This window comes from Mytilus edulis, chromosome 1, assembly GCF_963676685.1.
Source record: "Mytilus edulis chromosome 1, xbMytEdul2.2, whole genome shotgun sequence".
Classification (NCBI taxonomy): Eukaryota; Metazoa; Mollusca; class Bivalvia; order Mytilida; family Mytilidae; genus Mytilus; species Mytilus edulis.
In genome coordinates, this window is record NC_092344.1 from 77702847 (window position 1) to 77722500 (window position 19654).

The 19654-nt window shown below is 31.0% G+C and overlaps 1 protein-coding gene across 1 annotated transcript; it reads left to right on the forward strand.

Annotated features, from left to right (window-relative positions):
- Positions 1 to 6060: 6060 nt before the first annotated feature.
- LOC139490726 (histone-lysine N-methyltransferase SUV39H2-like) lies at positions 6061 to 19423 on the forward strand. Its single transcript, XM_071277676.1, has 6 exons — positions 6061 to 6390; positions 7869 to 7945; positions 12306 to 13139; positions 13790 to 13942; positions 14655 to 14784; positions 16307 to 19423. Exons 1-6 carry the CDS (start codon positions 6219 to 6221, stop codon positions 16681 to 16683), a joined length of 1743 nt encoding a protein of 580 aa, XP_071133777.1. The 5' UTR covers positions 6061 to 6218; the 3' UTR covers positions 16684 to 19423.
- Positions 19424 to 19654: the final 231 nt, after the last annotated feature.

The following is a 19654-nucleotide window of genomic DNA, read 5'->3' on the forward strand; positions in this document are numbered from 1 at the left end:
CTTTATGCTTTATTTTCCTGTCAATTGATCATTTTTAAATTCGTCCTAAACATGCATCAAATATTTGGCACTGGACTTTAAACAACCAACAATCAATCAATATTTTCATTATATTTCATCACCTCTACCGTCTTTTATCTATACTTTTTGGCCTCCCTTCCAGGCTTATATTACTTTTTTGCTCAGAATTCTTATCTCTGTAAAACACCTTCATATCCTTATATATGGTGACCTTTTCATTTCCTTGTACATGTACGTACATATGGTAATTGAAACAGGAAAAATAAACAAATATAACTGTATGCTTGGGCTGTATAAGTCCCAGATTCCGTTTTAAAGTAGATCTTATGGAAATAAAATAGCATTTATAAATGATTATTTATTAGAAAATGTCAATTCATTTTTCCTGGACCTGGTGAAAAGGGGGAGGGGTAAAACAAATTGTTAATTTTCCTTGAAAATAAGAGGGGAAAGAAATATGACATGCCGTTTAAAAAAACAAATCTTGTATGGTATTAAAAAAACAGTTTAAGTTGTTTGCTGAATAAATTCTCAAAACGAGTTTTGAAATTGAAGAAGAAGAACTTTTATTTGTGAGTACTGTAATTTGGAATGAAGAGATATATAGCCAAATATAAATGTATGCCATCCTTATCGACTTCAAACATTTATTTGTACCTATTTAAAAAAAAAAAACACATCAGAAGTTTCACCTGGTTATCGTAATTATAAACCAATAAAAAATCGTACTATTCGAATCAACATGTAAATGTATTTTACATAAAAGCTTTAGCAAACAGACATTACACACAGGTGTCAATATTTACACACCCACCGATAAGTTGTCATAATTCACACATGTGGACGCTGGTATTAATTACATAACGGCCAGTTTAAGAAGTCAAATCAAGCTGGGATTAATTTCCGCTCTAGATAAGAAGATTCAATAGCAATAAAATTATGTTAGAATTTTTTTTTTTTGGGGGGGGGGGGTGCACGTGCCCCCTGTGCCCCCCCCCCCCCGGTAAATCCGCCACTGGTTCGATGTATGTTATTTGCCGTATACATCGGATGAGTTAAGCCTTTTTCAACTATTTTTTTATAGTTCGTCCTTATGTTGTACTGTTACACCGCTGTTACAGCTTAGGCCGGGAGGGTTGGGATCTTGCTAACATGTTTACCCCCGCCACATTCTGTATAATGGTATGTGCCTGTCCCAACCTGTAATTCAGTGGTCAGTGTTTCTTGATGTGTTACATATTTGTTTTCTTTCATTTTGTCGAGCCTTCGACTTTTATAGTCGAAAAAGCGAGACTAAGCGAGACTACATTCCGTCGTCGTCGGTGTCGGCGGCGGCGTCCACAAATATTGACTCTGTGGTTAAAGTTTTTGAAATTTTAATAACTTTCTTAAAACATACTGTATTTCTACCAAAATTGGACAGAAGCTTGTTTATGATCATTATAGTATCCAGAAGTAAATTTTGTGAAAATAAAATTCCATTTTTCCGTATTTTACTTATAAATGGACTTAGTTTTTCTGCGGGAAAACATTACATACACTCTGTGGTTAAAGTTTTTTTAAATTTTAATAACTTTCTTAAACTATCCATGTACCAAACTTGGACAGAAGCTTGTTTAGGATCATAAGATAGTATTCAGAAGTAAATTTTGTAAAATGACAAATCCATTTTTTCCATATTTTACTTTAAATGGACTTTTTTCTGCCAGGAAACAACACATTCACTCTGTGGTTAAATTCTTTAAAATTTTGATAACTTTCTTATACTATTTTTTATTTGTACCAAACTAAGACAGAAGCTTGTTTATGATCAAAAGCTAGTATCTAGAAGGAAATTTTGTTAATATTTTGTACCTGTGTAGTGTGTATCTGTATTTCACTTATAAATGGACTTAGTTTTTCTTCCAGTTAACATTACATCCAGTCTGCAGTTAAAGTTTTTAAAACATTTATTAGATTCATAAACTATCCAGGATTTTTTACCAAACTTGGACAGAAGCTTCCTACAATCCAAACATGGTATCAAGCGGAATATTTTTATTGATTTTTTCCCTCATTTTTGTTGATCCTGCAATTTACAGCAAATAATAATAGAATAATAGTCTTTTATTCAGAAGCAATACAGCTTATAGAATTTACATATACAAATATAATAGCATCAGTGAATAATTACATACATGTTTTATAATTACAAACAGTTTGTATCAATGGCGGAGAATGACAACAAATAATATAAATAATGAAATATAAGTATAATATTATGAATAACGAATCTTATCAGCTAAATAAAGGTATTTACCTAGATTGTTAAGCTCTTTGATGTTATGAACAGACAATAATTGAACAAGTTTGTAACTAGATGGTTTTTTCCAATAAAATGGTTTTATATATGTTTTCCTTATATCAGAATATTTCTCACATTGTAAAATATAATGGTATTCATCTTCAATCATGTTTTTATCACACATATTACATAATCTGTTTTCTCTTTCAATATTACAAAATCTACCAGTTTCAATGTTAAGGCAGTGTGCAGACAATCTATATCTACTAATATATGGCTTAAACACATAGTTTACAGGTTTTTGTAGGTAAAATTGTAGAGTATCTGGATCGTGTATATATCTATAAAAATTACACTTTGATGACTCATTGAAAAAAGCATTCATTTCACTGACAAAACTACCTTTCATTCTATTAACAATTTCTAGCAAAAAATGATCAACATTAATAACATTTTGGTGTAACCATACATCTTGGCAACCATAACGAAATAATATGTTTCTTATTTCACATGCCCAATTTTGTTTGTCACGAGGTTTTAATATCGATCTTTCTAACATTTCTTGGTAGCAAGATTGTAAAATACAGTTATCTGTTTTCAATAATTTAAACCAATATCTAAGCATTCTGCAATATCTCTCTATGTACAATGGATATCTACCTAATTCACTATATACCATATAATTAACAGTAGTTGTTTTGACTTTCAATATACGTTTTAAAAAACTTAAGTGAACTTTCTCAATATTTTCGGCTTTGTGATGTCCCCAGACTTCACAACTATAATTTAATATACTAGATACATATGTGTCAAAAAGAGATAACATAGTTTCATGGTTAAAACAATCATCATATATTTTACTATATAAACTAAATAATGCTTTTCTACCCTGATTAGCTAACATTTTCTGTGTATGTACAAAGTTACCATTGTATTTAAAAAGTAGACCAAGATATGTAAATTCATCACATAATTCAATATCAACATCATTTAAGTACCATTTTTCAGTCGCTTTAACGAGGCCTCTATTTCTAAACACAACAATTTTGGTTTTAGACAAGTTAATATCCAAATCATACTCTCTAGAATATATGTCTACACTGTCTATCATCTTTTGTAAACCATCAACAGTTTCACTAAAAAGAACTGTATCATCTGCATACATTAGCAAATATAAATTGAGCATCTTTAACTCATATGACTGACAACCTTGACTTAAAAGTTCATTTTCAATGTCATTAATATACAAAGAATATAAAAAAGGAGATAATGATTCTCCTTGCATCAAACCAACATTACTTTGGAAGAAATTTGAAAAATTTCCTTCCAGTTTAATACAACATTTAATTTTTGCATACATAGATTTAATAACAGTTAATAAGTTTCCACTTATACCACATCTGATTAATCTTAACCACAATTTGAAATGAGACACACTATCAAATGCTTTTTTATAGTCTATGAAACAACAATAAAATCGTTTTCCACTACGCAAAGACTTAGAAATAAGAGAATGGAGTGCGAAGATGGCGTCAGTTGTTCCATAACCCGGTTTAAATCCAAACTGTGCATCGGTTATTATATTGTGTTTTTCGCTCCATTTGGTAAGCCTGGTGTTAATAATTGATGTGAACAGTTTACCCACATGTGATACGAGAGATATACCACGATAGTTGCCAGGGTTATCTACTGGTCCTTTTTTGAAAACTGGTATTATAATGTTATTTACCCAGATTTCTGGAAAATCGCCAGCACTCAATATACGGTTAAACAGCTTACACAATACTGGTTTGATAAAGTTTCTGCTCGTTAATATATATTCGTTCATGATATTGTCATATCCAGTGGATTTATCACGTTTTAAATATTTAATAGAAGTGTCAAGTTCCAAGTCTGTGAAAGGAGAGTCTAATTCTTCATATACGACCTCTGGAATTGAATCACTTTGCTGATCCTCTGTGGTGACATCTTTTGAAATCAGGTTTTTAAAATGTTTTTCAAATTCTTCTACAGTAAGCGTATGGGTAATAGTTTTTTTGCACTTTTTAAATTTCCTGTAAAATCGTTTAGGGTTATTTTTACGTAATTTAGATAACATATCCCCCTGTTGGTTTTTATATTGTCTTTTCAGTTGATTTTCCAATCGTTTGTATCTTTGTTTGGCTAAATTAAAATGTAGTCTATTTTCATTCGACCGGTATCTATTAAAATCCATCATAGCTCGTAAATAGTCTCTGTATAAACTTTTACATTCGTCTGTAAACCACGGTTTATCATCTTTTTGGTCACGTGTTTTACTACTTGTAGGGCAGGAGTCACAATGTTTTTTGTATTTCACTTCTGACTTTGTGTATTGTATTGCTCGAATATATCTTTCAAAAGTTTATTAAATTCTTCCACGCAACAATCAATATCGCTAATTTCGTCTATATTTGTGAGTAAGAGTTCAAATTGTTGAGCGTTCAACAATAAACTGTCTCTGATTTGATCTTCGCACCCCTCGTTCCATTTAAAAATATCACAAACATGGTTAATACAATTACACTGGTCTTTATTAACAACATTATCAGTAAGATTAAAATCAACTTCTAGTGGTGCATGACAAGAGAAATGATTAAACGATCCCACAGAAAAACTATTAATAACATTGAACATAATATTCTGTGAAATTAACATATAGTCTATTACACTACACCCATTCTTATTGTTAAATGTTATTTTCTGACTTAAAAGTAGGCGAGACACTGGGTTCCGCGGAACCCTTACAAATTTTTTGTACACACGATGCGTAGAAATTTAGCTATTGACAGCATTTATTCTATGCATGAATGTTGAATGATCTTGAATACTGAAATTTATATATCTGCAAATTTTGCAAAAGTGATGCAGACACAGAAAAATCATGTGATCATATGTTCAGTTCATTTCTGCAGTGGCAGCATCTTTCTGGTGCCAGAATTAAACAAAAAGCACCAAAAAGCAAGGCACTGGTTTTGTAACCGGTTCGTAAAGCAGTTTGAGGTTGTTGAGCGCCTTGAGCGTTACGTTTTGTTTCAAAACTAATAGGATATTTTTTATTAACTTTTAATCAGAATGTCGATTTTTCAGTAACATGTTTAACATTGGTTCGTATCATATGCTTTGCTTATGCCGTTTATTATATACCTTTTTTAAGAAATATTTTAGTACCTCCTTTTAAAGAATTAAAAGTATTAAGTATCATTCTTTTTTATAAATATTTAAAAAGACAAGTTTTTAGAGACTGTAAAGAATATCAATTTTAACAGGTTTAATACGGCTTTTGCACGTTTTGTATAAATGTTTATAAAAGAAGACATAGTAAGTGAGTTGTATAGAGATTTCTTATTGAAGTGTATGTTTCTATATTTTGTTCTACTCTTAAATTCTGTTATATATATTCTTCTATTTTAATCTTAATCAAGACCGGCAAAATAGCAAATCTTTATATAAATCGCTATTTTGCCGGAGCCGGTTATTTTTTCGGTATGCGGATAACATATTAAATTAGTGAAAATGATTAAAATAAGATTGTGAACACAAACAAAATTTAAAAAAAAAAGGGGGAGTCTATTCATGTATTCGCGCAGCCAGAATTTTTGCTGTCGATGCAAATTCATTATTGGGGAGATAGAAACACAAATTTATAGCCACTAATCAACGCGGGGGATGGTTAGCGTGAAAAATAAGTTATAAGGGGGATAACTCCTAGGACAAAAGTGTTCGACCAATCATCTGTCTCCACAAACGGGAAACATTCAAATGCGCGCCATTTGTTTGATCCAGTGGTTAACTTATCTTGGCATCGTAAATGGTGACAGCCAGATATTTTCAGACAACCATTAAAGATCAACAAATTTGAAACAACTTCTAAAAAAATCTATATTTTGCTACCATGGAAGATGAGATTAAAGACGCACAGGTGTCCTGTCTATCAGGAATTATCGATTTGCAAAGAGCGTGTCAAAAACAAAATTTAAAACTTTCAGCCGAAACAAATCAGTATCTGGTATATTTGACACTGAAAAAATTGGGTCCATTCGTTGCACAAAAATTGATCAGCAAACGTAAGTTTATTGTTAGTTTTAAATACATCTGCATTTGCGATATTTATTAGTTTTGAAGTTCGACCGGTCTTGTGGCAGACAACTCTGCATGATTTCAAGCTTTTCCATGCTGTGGAAAAGTAATTGTTTTCAATCCATGAAGAATGCATTTGTACATAGACTATAGGGGTCGATGAGTTTAAGATATCAAAATTATGTGTTCAGTAACGCTGCTGTTAGTGTTGACAATTCAAATGTTCTACGAAAAAATACCTTTTTGTATTATGACATATTAAAAACCCATAGATATATCTCCAAGGTATCCATACAGTAACTGAAAAATGAGTGTACAAATTGACTGATCGTTGATCATGGTAAATGACGCCATTGAAGAATCTTCTAATCTGTTAATTTAAGTAAAAGCCTTGCGACATTGTATTTCAATAAACAGAAAAAGTCATAGATGAAAATTATGTTGTTTATATAATAAAATTAAACACAACTGCTTTATTTTTTTAAACTGTTGCATTGACATTTTAAGTAGCAAGTAAAGGAATTCATTAGGTTCTATTGCCTGCAATTGAGCCGCAACAGTGTGATCCTCTCAAAGCACAGTCTGCACTTTAGCCAATAGTCCGATGCCCCAGACTAGTAAAATTTTATATGGACTAGTAAGTTATTGCAAAATTTTGTTAAGACCAATAAAAAAAATGTTGGAATATTGGTCTTGTGACTAGTAGCTATATAGTTGAAAAGAAATTTGGTGCAGACTAAGCATAAAAATTATTTGAGATATTTTTTTAAGTTGGCATCTTTTCTTTATACTTGATAACTTGATGAGAATGATCTGTCGGAAGATGGTGGTTTTCAGAATTATGTTCCGCAAGTCATTCAGAATCTTTTTTTTTTTATCTGCAGTCTGGTTCTGCGTTATTTGGTGTAATTTAGATTCATGAATCATGGATATTATATAATACAGTGTGCCCCAATAAGTCTTTAATAGAAGATTTTAACTTTTAATGTTCAGTTTTAAAGATTTCTGACAAATGTTGTGCTTGGTTTTATTTATCAATACATATAGAGTATCAGACTCGCACCACATCTTCCTATATCTATAAAAAGGTAAAATTCAACAATGTTTACTTGGATTAGTGTGGTATTGATTTGTTGTGCACTAAATGGCAATGCATATACACAGCTGGTGTTATTTAATATATTGCAAAATTAATTGCAACAATAGAACACTTATTGGATTATAACATATGATAAACCAAATTTGCTAAAGGTCATTACAAATAATTACGTTTCTCATCCTCTTTCAAATAGCTAGACATGTACATATTAAATTGTTTTCTGTTGAATAATTACGATTAAGAACATGCAAGACAATACAAAAGATACATTTACAAATGTATATGTACACATGGATATGAATAAAATCAATGAGACGGCAACCTGCATTGTTAACAAATAACAAAAATATTTTTTTTCTTTTTCAGTTGTTGAAAAGGGAGAAATAAATTGGGAAGATGGCCACTGGGAAGTTGAACAGATCATTGACCACTGTGAAGATGAGGTATGAAAATGTTTACTTCCTAAACTAAGACAATTTATATTAGCTATAGTATTTCAATGAAAACAGTTCTTCAGACAATTGCTAAATGTCCAGTAAAATTTGGTTTAGCATGTTTAGCTCAGCATTGTGCAAATGCAAAAATTATTTGATAGGGGGAAATCTTTAAGAGTTATGTTTCCAGTCATCATAATTAGTTAATCTTTAATGGTGCACATTTTCTTAATGCATGATTCTATTCTAACATTATGTCTGTGTGAAAGAAATTTAAAAAAAAATCATTAAAAATATAATATTGACCATGTTGACATCTCATATTAAATGTAAGGAATGCTTTTAGAATTATATTATGTGCTTAAGCAGAGATGAAAACAGTTTTTTTTCCCTGTCAGACAATGGGGCCTACAGGGTACCAAGTTTTGCCAGACCCATCAAATTTCTGCCAGACCCATATTTTCACTCAAAAATCAAATGAAATTATGCTATTGAACAAACGTTAATTTTGATTTTGTTGATATTATTATTATTTTAAAATATAAACCTGTGATTCATAACAATTGTAGTTTATTGAATAATACATTACATAATATTGATCTGATTAAAAGTTATTCTTCACAAGAGTACTTGGAAACAAGATAGTCATTGGTAGTTTGGTCTTTTACCGGGTTTCGACCCACTTACAAATTTTATCGGCCATGACATATTTCCTGAACTTATCAACTATGCTTAATAGACCTCCTTCCTAGAGAGAGAATTTCTAAAACAAAAAACATGACGGAAATACGGAGAATTGTTCGGGGCGAGATGGACAAGGTACGAAAGACTATTACTGGGTGGAAATACTGGTTCCCGGAGTTAGAAAATGCGGGGGAACAGGACATTTACTTTTATTAAAGATGATCGCAATTTTATAAACAAAATACTCTGCCGGGGCCGACGGGGATTTCAGTTTTGGCGGACCCAAGCGGACTTAAATATTGCCGGCCATCAGGTCCTGCACAGCTACGAGTTTTGCCGGACCTGCATAAATTCTGCCCCTTAGGTCCGACGATTAGTTGCATCTCTGGCTTAAGTATTGAAAAAGTGAGTTAGTACTAAATTTCTAAATTATTTGCATATTATTGAAAAAAGGACAACAGCATGCTGTCAGATTAATTGATTATAATGTTCTTTTTCGCAGGGGACTTTGGATTTGCACTCAGTGTTGTCCGTCTTTCCATCCATTAGTCTGGCGAATCAGTTTTCCACTTTTTTTTTCATGCTTGAAGATAATAATTTGATATTTGGTGTATATTTTGTTTTATCATGACAAGTTACAGATGAAGTTCAAATTTTGTACTGGTCCAGGGCATAAAGATTACCATTTCCCGTTTCCCGGGGAAAGTAAATTATTACACAGGAAAGTGACATTCCAGAACTTTACTAATATTCCGTAGGGAAAGTCCTTTTCCAGTAAATAAATAAAATAATTTGTCCCTATTGTTTAAATTTCAAAATATATGTTAAAACCCTACAAAGTATGCACAGATTGTGGGATTTTGCATCTTCAATTCAAAATTTTGTGGGGAGGGAGGGGAGAGGCATTCCCCCAAACCTCCTAGGCAATTTGACCCACTTTGCTTGTCTCAACAGGAGATAGTGGAATTGCACACAGGAATTTTTTTTTTTTTTTTTTTATCGCTTTCCCTTGGGTAAGTGGCCTTCCAAAAAATTCTTCATGCCCTGTGGTCTGATGATTTTGTGGTGAGTTATATATGGTCCTAAGTGACCTTGGACTTGGAAAATTTACTTAACCCTTTCAACGCTATACACGGCATATGCCGCGATGACATACGCCGTCCGCCACTGCTATTCGCGGCATATGCCGCGATGACAACGGATTTTTCATTAGGACTCTTAAACCATTGGGTTTTCATTCGGGTCCTCTCTAATTTTTCCTTGTATGAATCGAGGATATGCAAGGTCTCATTTGCGCTTGAAATCCCGGCAATTTTTATTGTAAAATCATGCAGTAGAAGGAAAATTGAAGGAAAATAAAAACAAATATTTTGACAAATGCAAATGGCGGAAATCGGAAACGAAGCTGTAAATATGGAAATATTTCAGCATTTCTATGGCGAAACTGACGACGAGGATTAGTTAAAAGGTTTCTTGTTATCTGAATGTGTTTATTACATTCAATTCGTGTGGGAAATATGATTTGATCGATCATTACGAGACGTAGAAAAAGGGGGGAAAACGGAGGTTGACTGAAATTTTGGGAACGGAGCCTCTGATTTGTGCCACAATTACATAACACGTTGTGTATGGTGCAATACGCTACGGAATCGTGCAATTGGTGTCTTCTTTATTATATGGCAGATAAAACAACAAAATAGATGAAGACGAAAAGTAGTTTTTATTCCAAATTCAACACAAATGTAATAAATTACACCTTTTACCTGTTAATTACCTGAAAATGCAGGTAACCTGATAAAAATTTTACTGAAATAACTGCCTTACATTACAGTTCATACTCTCCTGAACATTTTTCATGCAATAACTTTCTCTGTATCTCTTATAATAAAAAAGATACAGCAGTCTGAAAAAGAATATACTGTTCTAATTATATAATGAATGAACACAAAAAAAATGCAGCAGCAGCAGCCATTTTTCTATTTTTTTGTGTAGCGTTGAAAGGGTTAAATATCCGTTTTCAACCCTTTTTTACGTCCTGCTTGAAGATCTTGACTTGATATTAGTTATAGTTTACACTAGTGTTGTTCCTATGATCGGAATAAGTCGGAAATTAGTTGGTTGGGCCTGGCGATGTCGATAATCGATTGGGACTTTGTTTAATTGATTGTCGTTTCCGGACTTTTAGCTTATCAACTTCTGGTCCGTTTGCATTTTATATGCGCAGTCAAACAAATAATAACAAAAAATATCAGTCGATGACACTAACAATGTCAAACATCCTATAATTAAAGACATAACCAATTTCCTTCTTTATAAACGTGACAAAAGCATTGACTTTAAATATATACAGATTGATGGAATGTTATTTAAAATTAATAACCTTGTATGAAATATGTACTTTCAATACCGGTACTTGTTACTTGAGATCATACATAAAATAATTCCTTTGCTTCATTAGAATGTGTTGCAAATTGCCTTTTAAAAATGTTTTTATCCCTTTGTAGCATCAAAAATATATTCCTTTCCAAATTGCTTGTCAAACATCGTTTATTTTTTGGTAAATTTTCTGAAATTTGTCAGCCATTGAAAAATATAATGTCACGAATCGGATACGGTTCAACTATGTAATAATTCTGCATTCTTGCAATTATAAGTTCAGACGCACAAATGACACAATTGACAGAAAAATAATGATCACAAAAGTGAAAAAAAGCGTTCTTCACGAATTATTAAACAAACATTGGCTTTATCCCCTTTGTTTACTGTATATATTTCAATGTACATTGTAAATGCATTGTTTAATTTTTTTCTGTTAATTTTAAATTTCTTAAAGTTAAAAAACTTTATATATCTTTTCTTAATTAGAAGCATTCAAATGTTTATACAGCTATGACGTTATTGAAACTGTAATGTGAGTTACACCATTGAAATTTAGAAATGTTAGTGTCACTGTTGGTAATTAATGTTGTTATTATGAGATAAAATATGTTCAATCTGAATCTAGATTCTAATTAAATCATTGTTTAATTGCTAAATAAAATATGAAAACAAAACAGAATATATAAACTCTGCAATGATATGGAATATACAATGTACACATTAGACATGTACAATGAGACTTAATGCATGATTTCATTTTAAAAAAAGGGCAAGGTATTATAATGCGATTATAACTGATAGTCGGTTGGTTGCTGTCAACCAATTGTAATAGATAATCGGTTGGTAATTTCAACCGATTATCCAACACTATTTTATTTTACACCATGACAAGTTATAGATTAAGTTAGAATTTTGTTCAAATACAATGAATATTTAAGTGGCTGGTGACTATGTATTGCCAGGAAATACTCACAGATGTGCTCAAAATATAAATTAAGAATTTAAATACAATGTTACTGTATTTTGAAACTGAAATGCAAGCAAAACCCTATGGTACTCACTGACTTGATATATAAATCTTCCAAGGATCATTACTACTTTTAGGGTACACAAAGTAGAGTGCATTGATCATTCCAAACATCTATCCATTGACATTTCCAAAAAATTATCAGTGATAAATTAAAGCAATTATTACCAAGCACTCTGATTAAAAAAAAATACTGCAGGTGACTTTGTAACTTTTGTTAATGAAAAAGGTTTGAACCTTCCTATCATTTTGAAATAAACTAAATCACAATTGTTTCAGGGAGAAGAATATTATCTTATCAAATGGAAAGACTGGAGTAATGCACACAATTCTTGGGAACCAAAGGCTAATCTAGAATGTACAGATCTTTTGGAAGAGTTTCATGTTAGGGGTACCAAGAGAAAGTTTGAATATGATGATAGCGTCCCAATTTCCAAGAGAAGCAGAGTAGATGAAATATTTCAGAAACTTAAACCAATGAAAGGGAAAATATCTCCCCTTCAGTTGCTCTCTGTCAGTAGTCCAGTTAAAGGGGGGAAACCTATTTTCAAAGGACTGATTGCTACTGGTGGAAAATACAAACCAAAATATAAACCTTCAGCAGGAAAACCATTAAATCCTAGATCCAAAGCATACAAACAAAAGAAAGTTGAAATTATTAAAGCACTCAAGGAATGGCAAGTTCATTTAAATGCCATCAGTACAGACCCTGCTGGAATAGTTGTAGAAAACAATATAGATCTTGAGGGTCCACCAGAAAACTTTGTATATATCAATGACTATAAGCCAATGGAAGGAATTATCATACCAAATGACCCCCTTGTAGGATGTGAATGTGACAGTTGTTTAGATAATAAGAAAAAATGCTGTGTAACACAGTGTGGATCAGAGTTCGCTTACTACAAAAACAAGAGACTAAGAGTACTCAAAGGAACACCAATTTATGAGTGTAATAAACGTTGTAAATGTGGTCCAGAGTGTCCTAATCGTGTTGTTCAGTTGGGAAGAAAATGCAAACTAAGCATATTTCGGACAATCAATGGTAGAGGATGGGGTGTGAAAACTCTACAGAAGATTAAGAAAGGGTCTTTTGTTGTTGAATATGTTGGAGAGGTAAAGTATACTTTATATTATGCATTGCTGCATTTTCACCTAGTCACTGGAAGTTCAGCTAATGTAAGATTTCATTTAAAAGAAAAACTCCTGAATAATATATAGAAACAATTTGAATATAAAAATTGAATTCTGACGTTTACTACTGCTGATACATGTATGACCTCAAATGAATTTTTCTTTTGCTGATGGACAACAAATTAAATTGCAAACTGTTTTCAGATGTTTCTTTAGACAACAAAATTAAATGCAACTTACATGTAGAGTTAAAAAAAAATACAAGTAACTTTTAGTCTGAATTGTGTGCATTTGCTACAATTTAATGAATACAATGTTGATTTACCTCAAGGAAACTACTGCCTAATCAAAATAAACATACATGCTACATTTTAACATTAGAAAGACATTTCAAAATGGGGGAAATTTAAAAAAAAAAAATGATATTATACAAAAAAATGTGCAGAGATACCAGGATCATTATTTGGTGTGCCAGATGTGCATTTCATCTACATACACCTCATCAGTGACCCTTGAATCAAACTTTATAAAATGAATATTACCAGAAATAGTAAAATTGAACTAGATAAGCTGCATGATTCACTTGAGGAAATACATAGTAATGGCTTCTAAACTAATGTGATGTTTTGCAGGTTATAACAGATGTGGAAGCAGAAAAACGAGGGAAGTATTATGATGCTGTTGGAAGAACCTACCTCTTTGATCTTGATTATAATGATGGAGACTGTCCATATACTGTTGATGCTGGTTACTATGGAAATGTGTCTCACTTTATCAATCATTCGGTAAGATATTTTTGACATTGAAAAACTTGAGCAATCTAACAGCACCATATACTTAGAGATTAATTGTCTCTTGCTATCTAAATTGACAATTAATGGGCAATGTTGGGATCTGCACTCAATAAAAGGGTGTGGATAAGTGACCTGAATGGATTTTAGGCAGCCAATCGAAAAGACTTGCACATTGTTGGATTTGGATCTTTCACACAGGTGAAATTACCTAGACCTTAAATAATATGAATCCTTTGAGGATGCTTGAGCCCTTAAGTTTTAATTTCAAAAACACAAAAAACTGCATAAGTACGACTTGTAAGTCTCTAAAATTCCTATTACATTTGACTAACAATAGAGTCTATACACTATGAAAATTGATTGGTAGCTTTAATATAGTCTACACTTTAATAAAAATGATGGAAAGTGTTTACTACTATATAGACTTTTACTATACATCAGAGATTGTAGGTCAACAGGTATGTTTTCTGTAAGTTCAAAAATGCTTCTGTATCAATGACACAATCCCTTTTGATAGAGCCAAGTAAATGATAAACTAAAATGAACCTATTTTAATTTTTAAAAGTTAACCCGGTTATACATCAATGACAATCTACTGGGAAAGATGACAAACGTAATATGTGAATTTAAATGAGGAAAATGTATTATCTAAAAGCAATTTACAAATCAAGTCCACTTTAGAATAACAACTTATCTTTTTCAGTGTGATCCTAATTTGGAAGTATTTGGAGTGTGGATTAATACATTAGATCCAACATTACCAAGGATTGCATTGTTTTCAAGGAGAGACATAGAGAAGGGAGAGGAATTAACCTTTGATTACATGATGACAGGTATGTTTAGTCAATTGTTAAGCCCAAAACATGATGTCTGCCTACATTTTGAACTCTGCTCATTTTTGTCGAGCCTTCGACTTTAGTCGAAAAAGTGAGACTAAGCGATCCTACATTCCGGCGGCGGCGTCCACAAATATTCACTCTGTGGTTAAAGTTTTTGAAATTTGAATAACTTTCTCAAACGATCCTGGATTTCTACCAAACTTGGACAGAAGCTTGTTTATGATCAGAAGATAGTATCCAGAAGTAAATTTTGTAAAAATAAAATTCCATTTTTTCCATATTTTACTTATAAATGGACTTAGTTTTTCTGCCGGGAAATATTACATTCACTCTGTGGTTAAAGTTTTAAAAATTTTAATAACTTTCTTAAACTATCCTGGGTTGGTACCAAACTTGGACAGAAGATTGTTTATGATCATAAGATTGTATCCAGAAGTAAATTTTGTAAAAAAATCCATTTTTCTGGATTTTACTTTTAAATGGACTTAGATTTTCTGCCAGGAAACAATACATTCACTCTGTGGTTAAACTTTTTAAATTTTAATAACTTTCTTATACTATTTTGGATTTGTACCAAACTTGGACAGAAGCTTGTTTATGGTCAAAAGCTAGTATCTAGAAGAAAATTTTGTAAAAAAATAAATCTATTTTTTTGTATTTTACTTTTAAAGTGACTTCGATTTGCTGCGAAACAACACATTCACTCTATGGTTTAACTTTTCAAAAATTTTAATAACTTTCTTATACTATTTTGGATCTGTACCAAACTTGGAAAGAAGCTTGTTTATGATCAAAAGCTAGTATCTAGAATGAAATTTTGTTTTCTTCTAGTTAATATTACATTCAGTGTGCAGTTAAATTTTTTAAACATTTATTACATAAACTATCCTGGATTTTTACCAAACTTCGACAGAGCTTCTTACAATCAAAAGATAGTATCAACAGGAATATTTTATTGATTTGTTTCCTCATTTTTGTTGAGCTTGCAATAAACAGAAAGAGTAGGAGAGACACTGGGTTCCGTGGAACCCTTACAAATTTTTTACAACATGCTTCACTTTGTGATGCATTTTCAGATTTGTCTCCTATCAACTTCCTGTATAACAAAAACACATATTTTTGCACATAATGCCCAAATATTTATAAAAAGAATAGCCAAGTTTGCTTTTGATGGGTCTGACATTTGCTGTCGTTAATAAACCATTTGTTTTAGGATGATAGTAAATGTTCCTCTTCAATTTGAATTGATATAAAATACAATATCTTTGGCACTGATATACAATTGAGATTTTGACAAGACTGAACAAAAGTGAACTTGTAAAAGTTGAACAATTGTATTGTCAATACAGGTTATAATTGTAATCCAGCATTACTGAACACTCAACAGGTCACATAATATTTTACTTTAAAAAAAAAGTCACAAAAATATTGATAGGTTATAGTTATAGTTGCAATTTGATCTTAAATTATAAGTTTTGATTGAAGCATTTTTTTTAAACTTTTTTTTTTTTTACAGGAGATACTACAAATCAACCCCCAACACTTGATCAAGTAGAAAAGGATTTAGCAGCAGAGTTCCTGAAAACACCTGTGCTACAGACTTATCCAGACATGCCCGAGGGTGAAGGGGATTCATTAAAGGTCACCCTGGAGGAGAATGACACTTTACCAGAGTTAAAGCCTGATGAGGTCAAGGAAACAGGAGACGCTGCTGACAGTAATGACAGTAATGACAGTAATATACCAGAACTATCCATCGAGTCAGATGAGGTTTTTGATGAACCTCCAAAACTTGAAACACAAAAAAGTGAACTTATTCCAAAGTCATTGACCGATCAATATAGAATTGTTTGTCAGTGTGGTGCAAAAAATTGTAGAAAATATTTGTTTTAATTGTTGATTGTTATTAATCATTAGACATTTGTTGTTTTATAATGAATTCAGATCATTGTTTTAGTGTACTCACAGTTGTGTTCAGAATGTATAAAGATAAAAAATATATATATTTGAGAAAGACTTGGTTTTGCTCATGTTACTCAAAATGGCTTTGGTATTTTAAGAGGACCTTTTTATTTTGATTGAGAGTTTTATTTCTTAATTGATTACTAGTCATTGGTATGTTATAGTACCGCCACATTATAATTGGCATTTAAGAGAATGAACAAAATTGACAACTTCATATATTTTTTCCAAGACAAACCTGTATATAAAAATATGGTACAGAAAATGTAGGCAAGAATGATTTTTAAAGATACAATTGTTCTCTAATTTGATTGGTTATTTTTGCATACAAGTGTTATAAACTTGAACAAATGATAGTGAGGTTTTTGGCAGCAATTGCTGACAGAGATATGATTGCTTTACCAAATTTTATTTACCAAGAGGCAGCTCTCTATGAATTAAAACATTGCAATATTTATTTTGAATTTATTTATAGCAGTAAACTAAACAGCCCAGATGTTGAGAAAATTTGAATTTTTCTTATAGCTTTTTGCTGGATGTATTTGAAAGTACAAAAGTTGGTAATAGTATGTGGTATCAAAAAGAATGGAAAACAATGATCAAATTAAAATGTTTTCTTTCTGTTCTGTATAAAATTCATAAAAGTTGTAAAGTATGGTATCATCTCATAATTTACATTATTTATACTTGAAATTTAATTTATTATCAAATTTCTCAGGACCTACTTTTTTTCTTTTTTTTTTAATGGAATTGAATAATAATATTGAACATGAAACATAGACCTGTAACAGGTCAATAATTGTTAATTGTATATAGAAATTGCTTGTGTATATATTAAATAATGTTCATACTTTTTGAAATACTTCCATAAAGAAATTGATGTTCCTATTCCAATAATAATATATATATAAAAAATACCTTTACAATTGAAAATCAACATCCAGTTTTAAAACATTTATTATTTAATTTAGCCTTTATCCCTTTAATTGTCAAACTTCATAAATCATATGGTATAAACACTTTTTGGGTTGACGTTTGAAAAAGTGTGAAATAAATCATATTCTTATCCCACTTACAATAAAAAAACAATCTTCTTAAACTTTTTGATTTGTTGTATTTTAGAGAAAACTTATTGTAACCGATTTGAATATACAAATGTGTATTTTAACTGAATTATAAACATGTTGGTGAAAAAGGTATTGAACAGGTTTTGTAATCACTAGGAAAGTTAAATGTATGTATGTGAAGCTATATTGATTTGTTTTGTTTATAAAACCAAGAGTTTCTCCGATAAGTGGGGTGGAAATTATATTTTAAATTTTATGGATGATACCCATCTATTTGTTAAATTTAAAGCGACTTTTAGATAATTTGTAGATAAATAAACATGAAATTTATAGCATATCTGTAAAAAGTAGTCCCTCATTGAGAATTATTAAATTTTGAGATGTTATTGTGTTGCCAATGACAGCATCCAACTGTGATTATCTCCCCCTAACAATGGTAGTTGTATACCCTTTTAAAGTTCTACCCACAACTATTTCATTAGTATTTAAAAATAATGGTGGAATTTAAATTTCACAATACTCTGATTGTTTTAATGAAGTTTTAAAAATAAAGTTGCAGTATAAAATGAGAATTTTGATTGTACAATCCTGTATTTTGCTATCTTTTTGAAGGTGTCTTGAATAAATTCATTTTATTTAGTGAAAAATATTTAAACAAAAGACTTTTTTGGGGTTTGATTTTTTTTCAAATAAAAAAGGGAGTCAACTAGATAAATTTTATTTCAAAACCAATAATATGAAATGAAGTTGAATGTTTTTAACACATATGTAATTTATTCTAACCAAATAAAGTTGTAGATAGTGTAGTATATATAAATAGAAGATTGGATTTTAAGTTTGTAAGGAATAGCAGTTATGAAGGGATTCAATGATCCAATAGTGCTATGTAGACCCCTAAACTTACAATACATGTATATCGCTCTGTGATTGTTTTTTTATTATCGATAAATGTGAACATTAATCCAGTGTTTATTCTTTTTGCATAAAAAACATGAATGTTCAAACAAAATATAGTGTATTAGATATCAGTAATAAAGTATTTTACTTATGTTTATCAGGCATATTTGATTTAAGGCCTTCAAACTTCTGTATTTTGAAGAAGAAAAAAGTCCTCAGATTGCTCAACTTTGTGATCTTTCTGCTTGCTGTGAGCAACAATTTTTTTTTACAAAGATGATGATGGTTGCTGAAAATCTTTGGGCATAATTACAGTCAATCCTCAATAACTCAAAAGTAACCCAAGTAGACTTCTCAAATTATCCGAGGTGACCATTTCAATAGTGTGTAATGGTTAAAAAAAACATTTTATTGCATCTGTATGAATTAATGATACTGGAAAATAACTGTTCATTTCCTCAAATATACAGAGAAAATTGTTCACTTTTAATACACAATATGTCAATATTTGGAACAGAACTAGTTGTGAGATTCATTTATTTCTCCTAAACCTGATCTGCTGGTGTCCTATGAAAAGTGTGTTGGTTTACACACAAAAAACATGGAGTTGAATAAGTATTATTTCAAATGACTTCTTTTGGTTTCATTTTTCTTCTACTTCAAATTTTGATTGATCAGGGTTAATTTAGATGTTATTTCTTTTTTTTTTAAGAAAACCCCAAAATAAATTCCTTCACCAGAGTTGGAAATGCATTGAACAAATGTCTTAACTGACAATGACTTGAAATACCTTGACACAGGTTACAGTTTTTTTTATTAAAAGGTTCAACTAAATATTTTCTGAACAGCAATTGACCATTTTTGGTGAAATATTGTAATTATGACGTGTTTATGACCAACAAAAGCAATGGATGAAATTTGTTTAGAAATTTCTAGAT

Bases quoted from the DNA above. Each gene is read 5' to 3' on its own strand.
- LOC139490726 (XM_071277676.1), top strand. From the start codon at position 6,219: ATGGAAGATGAGATTAAAGACGCACAGGTGTCCTGTCTATCAGGAATT. The intron at 7,946-12,305 runs GTATGAAAATGT...CAATTGTTTCAG, and splicing joins TTGACCACTGTGAAGATGAG to GGAGAAGAATATTATCTTAT. The intron at 13,140-13,789 runs GTAAAGTATACT...GATGTTTTGCAG, and splicing joins TTGTTGAATATGTTGGAGAG to GTTATAACAGATGTGGAAGC.